This window comes from Haliotis cracherodii, unplaced genomic scaffold (assembly GCF_022045235.1).
Source record: "Haliotis cracherodii isolate W230 unplaced genomic scaffold, xgHalCrac1.p SCAF_3, whole genome shotgun sequence".
NCBI lineage: Eukaryota > Metazoa > Mollusca > Gastropoda > Lepetellida > Haliotidae > Haliotis > Haliotis cracherodii.
Genome location: NW_027266286.1, coordinates 54,260,671 through 54,269,497, shown reverse-complemented (window position 1 = coordinate 54,269,497; position 8,827 = coordinate 54,260,671). Strand labels below are relative to the sequence as shown.

At 39.9% G+C, this 8,827-nt stretch overlaps 1 protein-coding gene across 1 annotated transcript; it reads left to right on the top strand.

The window, feature by feature from the left end:
* Positions 1-1,103: 1,103 nt before the first annotated feature.
* Positions 1,104-8,266, top strand: LOC139474486 (histone deacetylase complex subunit SAP18-like). Its single transcript, XM_071257528.1, has 3 exons — positions 1,104-1,223; positions 4,989-5,095; positions 7,712-8,266. Exons 1-3 carry the CDS (start codon positions 1,119-1,121, stop codon positions 7,989-7,991), a joined length of 492 nt encoding a protein of 163 aa, XP_071113629.1. The 5' UTR covers positions 1,104-1,118; the 3' UTR covers positions 7,992-8,266.
* The last annotated feature ends 561 nt before the right edge of the window (positions 8,267-8,827 follow it).

Sequence of the window (8,827 nt, the reverse complement as noted above, 5' to 3'; positions counted from 1 at the left end):
TCTTCAGCAACCTATGCATGTCGTTAGAGACGACTAACGGGATCGGGTGGTCAGGCTCGCTGACTTGGTTAATGCATGTCACCGTGTCCCCATTACATGGATTGATGCTCATGGTGTCAGTGACTGGATTGTCTGGTCCAAACTCGATTACTTGCAGACCGCCGTCATATGGGAGCGGGTCAAAACGGCGCCATGTCAGAACGGCTTCAAAAGGTGAAGTCAAAACGGCCACATAGAAAATAAAAACGGCCACAAAAAAGTCATACGGACACACACAAAATGTCATAATGTCCACACAGAAAAAAAAAGGACAAACTCAAGTATTGTGTGACATCAATTGTATAACAGTTCATAACACATATGCACACAGTTCTCAAATCAGCACTAATTCAGCACTAAACAAGTGATTACACAGTTCAATATCACAGTTCCATATCACATATTAAACCCTTAGTCTAATTAAATAATCAGAGACTAATTGGGCGACTAATTGAATACACAGCCTCAACAGCAGTTAACATTAATTGCTAAAATCACATACCCTAGCTCTCGCTTGCACTGATGTGTGCGTGTGTGTGTATATATACCGAGTAGAATAACTGTTGGTGAGTAAATAAGAAAACGCACAGCTTTATGGATAACACCTTCTGCTTGCAATAAACCAAAAGCTGTCCCCCATATAAAGTTGTACGTTTTCTTATCTTGAGTAGAATTAATTTACTTACTCATTTTATGAACACGATTGGAGATTTGCCAATGTATACACAGTATCTGTGGCTTCAGAATTCTGGAAACTGTCATCAAATAATTTGGTTTGCCAAAGGGAACTAAATCGTGATTATCAGAGATTATCACAGTGTGATCGCGGTAATAGACTATATCGGTCTCTGACCTCTGACTATATAATACACATTCGTTTCATTCGCAGCAATTTGCATGAAACAGTATCCATTTGTCATGGGCGGAAAATTTGATTTACACCGGGATGTTACTTTCGGAAGATATCGGGCCTTTACGGCAGTTTACGGATTGAATCAACATTAACGTTCGTCACATGATAACAAAGATCCTATGAGTATGTTCAAAATGCCTGACACGAGTTACTTCCCTTCAACAAAATGGCATTTCGGTTTGGCGAGGGCATGAGGTCGAACGCAAACACCGTTGAGTCTCTCGTTGTAGAGGATAACAAAGATCCAGAGAAACCGATAGACAGAGAAAAAGTACATTTATTTTTTATTTATGTTATTCCACAATCTTAGGTGTGTGAAGGTATTGACAACAAACAAGTAGGAAGTGTACTGTGTCCAGTTTTCGTTCAGACACAATGATGGTAGGCGCATACACGCAGTTTACAATAAAAACACCATGGCTTCAGAAACCGGTCTTTGATCAAAGTGTATGGGAGTAACACACATTAATCGTCATACATCTGGACCATAAATTATTTTATTTGTATTTTAATTGTAAAACCCTGTGAACAACCCGAACGCTGAGACTGATAATTGTAAAGTTCTGAAGTAGGAACACACAACCGTGAAAACCCAAGATTGTCAAGTCCCTCAAGACTTTAGATCGCAATGGTAAGCGTGAAATTACTTTAGGAGAAAGGCAGCCATGCTCGGTAACAGTCCGGTGTACCAGGAACAGGGGAATTAATGTTTTTCTTTTAGATGTGTATATCATTAGATATTACAGGGGTAGTGTACTAGACACCACTTGCCATATCCAGCCAGTCTACAGCTCATTCTGACTCATAAAATAACTAGTCCCTCTTAGGTGTTCCCTTGTCTAGGACTGACAGACTAGTGAATGTGTCAATCCCTGTATTATCAGCTGATAACATATTTATCAAGATATTTTAAATTATTGTCATTATGACTGTTGTAACTAGCCATATGTAAGGATACAATTTTCTTTGTTACTGAAGTTATTCCATTTAGACCTATATGTCTAAGAACAATATGTAGTGATATCTATATTGTTACTGTAGTCACTCTTTTGTGATGTACCGGTATATGATAGTTTACAGTTGTGTATTTTATGTTACTGCTCAGTCCTCATTTAGTTGGTTATGAATGAAGTATTGTCAGATCATAGGCTTTTGGACGGCCATGTTATTGCAATAACAAGCACTATAGCAAGGGGTGTGGCATCACACAGACATTGTAAATACTCAGATGATGGCCTGTTTTTAAGATAAAACCATCTTTTATAACTGAGTAAGATGTTTTACAGCTTTTCTTGTGATCAGCAAAAAAACTTCGAACGTTTCTTGAGCGTCCGCAAACACAGGGATACTTGTCAACTATGTCAATATTAACATTGGTTTTTGTTTTTTAATATCAATACAATATGTATTAGAACATTCAACTTTATACTGTATGTCAGTTGTCTTATTACCATTAACAACAGTAGAAACATATGAGATTAAGGGGACACTGATCTCTGACAATTTACCGGGACGGGTAGTTGCCTGTGTTTCCCCCATGGATAACCATTGATATCCCTGAAATCTGTACCAGTTCGCAACCTGTGCTGTGCAAGCCTTGAGTGTATTTGTCGTTTTTATTGATAAATGGGTATGGTCACTTTGTTCAACAAAAGGAAATTAAATAGGAAATGTAGGTATCTTCATAGGGGTTAGCATCGGTAATTGTGACAAAGTTGAGAGTGGTCACTTGCTTGGTATTGTGCGAGTTTCGTTTACACTATTTTGACTTGTAACACAAACTAAACATTCCACCCGAGTATTGCTTTTTTTATCATGTGTATATGTTACACTCAATATGTAAAATTTCACAAAGGCAATTCATAAACGACTAAATATTCAGTTATTTTACGAATGGCTGAAAAATCTGTCCATTGATTTTATGATAAGAAATTTCAGTAATTTGTATGTTTAATTTTAATGAGAGGAAATGGGGTTTAACGTGGTGTCCAAGATTGTTGCGCTTATATAAGGACGTGTGTGTGTGTGTGTGTGTGTGCCTGCTTGTACTAGTCCGGACTGATGCCAATTAACAGTGCTAGCCCACTGAGATACCATGCTGCAGTTTAGCATGAATACCTCACTCAGACACAATATGCTGACTCTGGAGGCGACCGGTCCTTGTTTTAGCCCCTTAATGTCGCGCGCCAGACAGGATAACAACAAGTACAGTCAAGTCCCGTTAATCCGACATCGATGGTTGCATATGATTGTGTCGGATTAACAAGTATGTCGGATAAACAAAATTTAGTAGTATCAACGTTCGTGATCGAAAATCAAACAACTACACGATAGATAATGATTCAAACACGTTATAAAAAATATGAAATATATATTCATATTGTTATGTTAAATTATTGGCGGAATATGTTTTCTAATCATTCAACCTCTAAAGTTTAACACAAAACAACTGTTACAGACTGTTTGACAGATTCAAAATACTTTAAAAAGCATAGTCTGAAATGGAAGTCGCAACTTTGAAACTGGTACCCAAAGCTTAAGAAAGCTGCTTTCTAAGTGGCTAACGTCGACTTCCTGTTGGTCATTTCATTGGTAGGTCATAGTTTGCGAAAGGTTATTCTGACGTGACTTGTAATGGGATGTCCTCGTCGATAGCGAGAACTTGTATCTGATTTTAATAAGATTGAGGTAATCTAAGCATGTGAATTATCCTGTTTTCTTTATTTAAAGCATTAATTGTTTATTGTTAAGCATGTTTATTGCTGCAGCCGTTGTAATATGCAGCTACCAGCCGACTCGCCTCGCATCAAAACACTGGCTGTGTACTCGCGGGCAGATGACCACAGAGTACGCTGATCATTGTGTCGGATTAACGAGACTGATTAATGAGTGATTTCGGTATTTCGTTGCAAATTAGGTGTGTCGGAGTCGGAGTGCGAGAATGTCGGATTAACGGGACTAAATAGCGCTGAATCAATCGGTTCCCATCATTTGTGTCGGATAAAGCAGAGTGTCCGATTAATGAGTGTCGGATTAACGAGACTTGACTGTACCATGTTTTAACATCTTTTGGTATAACGAACCAGGGCCAGGGATCGAACTCCGGACCTTCCGCTCTCAGTTTGGATGTTCTACCACTAGTCTATGGAGGCGGTCTTAATTTTATAACCCAATGACTGAAGATGATAGGATTAAAAGAAAACGAAAGAACATTTCTATATTTTCTGGCTTCTAATCCAAGCACAATTAGCTTATTGTGATGTTTCCAAGCCCTTTTGAACGTCTTGATAATTCATAGTCAAACTGTTAAATAAATGGACCGATTTTTTAGTCTGTTTTTTAAAATGATATTTAGACATTTTATAAATTGCCTAAGTGATTCACATTTTGCACATTGACTGTAACATGTACATGCCTACAAACAAAAAGACAAAAACAAGTTAGTGTAGTCTGTTTCACATTGAAGAACTTCCCACCAATAATGTAGAGGAACAAGAATGATTCTGTTTATTGTTAGATGCATACATGGTTCATATAGTCATAATACCACAAGAATGTTGAAGAGTGAGACGTATGATATGAACATATTTATTTCCATAAAGTGGAGGGATTGTCAAACAAGCAAATTTTGTCTATCTGAATGCCTCTCCCAGAGTGAGACTTATATATTTCAATTTTTTTTAACGTAAGATTTATGTTTTTTTATGTTTGAATTGCCTGTTAAATGTTTGGGCATCATTCTGCAATCTGAATTCTAAAACATTCCAACCAAAGTACAGTAAACTACGGTTATAACGAACTCTAAGGGACTGCTGATTTTAGTTCGTTATAACCGTAGTTCGTTATAAGTACATATACAGCATGACTACAGCAAGTAGTCAGGACCAAAAAGTAAGTTCGTTATATCCGTCAGTTCATTATAAGCGTGTTCGTTATAACCGTAGTTTACTGTATAGCAATAATAATGATAAAGCTATAATTGTGAGTACTGTTCCCAGGGCACAAAGACTAAGGGACTGACTTGCTCTTGTTCCAGACATGCCCCCTACTCTTGAGAGTATTCTGCAGCACTGGACGCCATCATCCTCTCAGTGAGTTCTCCCGGGGCAACACGCCAACCAACGAGCTGCAGATCTACACATGGTACGTTATCAGCCACTCTCAGTCATTATGTACAACCAAGCTGTTTGATTGTACCTAACAATATCCAAATCACTTTGCAGTGGACTATGTTTGTTTTGTTTGTTTTTTGTTTCATACCACACTTGGCAATATTCCAGCTGTAAGTAACTGAATTTGGACCAGACAATCCAGTGATTGACATCATGAGCATCAATCCATGCAATTGGGACACGATGACATGCATCAACCAAGTCAGCGAGCCTGACAAGCATAGTCGTCTTTCGCGGCAAGCATTGGTTGCTGAACCCAGTCACCAAGTCTAGTCACCTAGTCACCACCTGATCCCGTTAGTCGCCTCTCACGACAAGCATGGGTTTCTGAATATCAATTCTAACCCTGATCTCCATGTTTATTTTCCATTATACTTTTTTTAAAAGAATAATTAGTTTGCATGGATAGTCATTAGACACGTCATGTGTGAAGCCCATTATTGGTGTCCCCCGCCGTGATGTTGCTGGAATATTGCTAAAAGCGGCGTAAAACCATACTCACTCACTCACTCATTAGACACGTCCAGTAGTCCGCCCAAGACTAGCAACAGTCTCACTGGTCGAAGTCTCACTGGTCGAAGTCTCACTGGTCGAAGTTTCACTTGTCGAAGTCTCACTGGTCAGAGTCTCACTGGTCGCAGTCTCACTGGCCGGAGTCTCACTGGTCGCAGTCTCACTGGTCGCAGTCTCACTGGCCGGAGTCTCACTGGTCAGAGTCTCACTGGTCGCAGTCTCACTGGTCGCAGTCTCACTGGTCGCAGTCTCACTGGCCGGAGTCTCACTGGTCTCAGTCTCACTAATCGCAGTCTCACTGGCCGGAGTCTCACTGGTCCCAGTTTCACTGGTCAGAGTCTCACTGGTCGCAGTCTCACTGGCCGGAGTCTCACTGGTCTCAGTTTCGCTAATCGCAGTCTCACTGGCCGGAGTCTCACTGGTCCCAGTTTCACTGGTCACAGTCTCACTGGTCAGAGTTTCACTGGTCGGAGTCTCACTGGCCGGAGTCTCACTGGTCCCAGTTTCACTGGCCGCAGTCTTAATTGTCTTGACAGATTATTTGAAGAGGACATATTACCAAAGGGAGGTAACTCTGCTGTGACTCAACTAGAATGTCATTTTCCTTACTTTGTACTAATTGTGTGAACTGCCTGCTTTTATGCATATTCCAGAATGCCTTTGTAACAAACTCATGCACTGTTTGTCCTTGAAGATTCATAGGACTCAGTGTTCATGACAACTGACAAGATGAGCATTTGGCAGGCATATTATGGCTGATATACAAATAATAACATCAGAAACTGGCCCTAAGGTAGTGTCAAAAAGAGTTAACAAAAAAGCTTTGGGATTCTATTTCATCAAAGCATGATAAGCAGTCCAAACATTTGAAATATTTACTCAAAATCTGTTGAGCTAATTTTGCACTGTAAATAGAATGTTATGAAAGTTTGAGATTGCATATGGAATGTTATGGTTAATTCAAAATTGGATGCTTACTCCTACAGGTGTGTGTGTGTGTGTGTTGGGGGGGGGGGGGGGGGGGGGGGGGGGGGTTAGGGGGCATGGTTGGCCCAGTTGTCTAAGTACCATCCTTTCAGCATGCCAGAATCCTATGATTGTGGGTCTGAATACCAGATTCACCCTGATTATATTTCTAGGTTTGTCAACCCCATACTCTAGACTGGAGCAATCTCCATTTTATTATGACATGAAGCTAATGTCTCAAATGACCTTCAGTAAACAAATAAAATAGAACCAAACAAATAATTTGAAAAATGATTTGGTTTTTTTTCATGGAAATGAGGTTTTTAGGTTTTTGTGTATTTTGTGTATTTAGAACACACCAAGGACATGGACAAGGAAAAAGATGTATCTTAGAATTTTTATTTTGTATTTACAAATGTAAATTCGACCCCATATGGGCTTGTTGTTTTCACCAAAGTGGTAAATCTCTAAGCCCCACATCACTTCAGACTTGCCTCTCACATCAAGCTGACACACTCTGTTGCAACTGAAATACTGCTAAAAAGCGGTGTTAAACCAAACATACAATATTATCACTAATGTAAGTATCATCTGTCTTGAGGTGGCAGGGTAGCCGGGTGATCATGTCGTGGAAAGTAAGAACGCACAGGATTACAGTGCGTGACCCAATGTGATGAGGTGGTGACCATGGTGATACAGGGATGTGTTTGGGTGAAATATTTTTTAAAGCTGAAAACTTTGTTCAAGCACATTTCCACATAAGGATCGAAAGGAGGAAGAAATGCATAGTGTGAGAAAGGATAAGTATATTAATACATGTATACAATTTAATGTTCACTTTTTACAATTTTTATGTTGCCTTAATGGGCTGTTTTGATCCTGGATGGTTGACCTATTGTATAGACTTACCACTACTAACTACTATGACTGCGGTCGGGTAGCTTAGTGGTTAAAGCGATCGCTCGTCATGCTAAAACCCGGGTTTGATTCCCAACATGGGAACAATGTGTGAAGCCCATTTCTGCTGTCCCCCTGTGATATTGCTGGAATATTGCTAAAATCGGCGTAAAACCTCACTCACTCACTCACTCACTCACTGTGATTGCAGGATGGACGCCACGCTGAAGGAGCTGACCAGTCTGGTGAAGGAGGTCAACCCGGATGCAAGAAGAAAAGGAACTTTCTTCGACTTCGCTATCGTTTATCCAGATCCTCGGTCCCCGACACACCGTCTGCGAGAAATCGGCACCACATGTTCAGGGAGAAAATCTGCTGATGACACAGTAACGCTGGCATCAAAGAAGTTTCAAATTGGCGATTTTTTGGACATTGCAATCACACCACCCAGACAAGGCCCTATCCCTTCAAGGCCAAGGCGTCCATACTAAAATTTCTAAAAGTTTGTCAGGTATTGGGATAAAAGAAGATATGCTTTCAATTCAATCCATGTTTAGACAACCAGGTTTTAATATTATGAGGAAATTGTATCTTACCTTTGATGAATGTTACATTTCAATTTCATTTTCTTTTCTCTTTTAAGGATATTATAAGAAATTTTGGTCATGGAATTTATGATTTCTTGTAATGAGATTTTAGATATGTCAACAATGATCATGTGTCATGTCCATTGGATGGAAACTCATTTTACTTCATGAATAAATTGTGTCACTCATAACCTACATCTTATTCTTTAAAAAGAAATAGCATTGTCTATCATCCATAGATTTATCTCAGTCAGGATATACTGTGCAGATTGTTGTAATACATTTTACTGCTGACTGGCACAACTGTCATTCATTCCGAGCTCCCTGAGGAGTATGCAATTCAAGCTGCCTTTGAGATGCTAGAAGTTAACCATCATATTACCATATCGTACTGCAAGGTACCCATTCACTGCTGTGTGAATTGAGGCATATTTTGAACAAAGCCACCTGCCTAAGGAGACACCACATGTAACATCTGCTTCAGTGTTGGATACGCCTTAAGAAACTCTTGGGCGACAGGCTTGGTGGACAGTCATCCATCCATCTCCTCTCAGCAACCAGACCGCCTCCGTGGTCTAGTGGTAGAGCGTCCGCCCGGAGAGCGGAAGGTCCGGTGTTCGATCCCAACCGTGTCATACCAAAAGACGTTAAAAGATGGTACTTGTTGTTACCCTGTCTGGCACTCTGCATTAAGGGGTTAAAACAACGACTGGTCGAGTTGGATATTCATGTTAAACTGC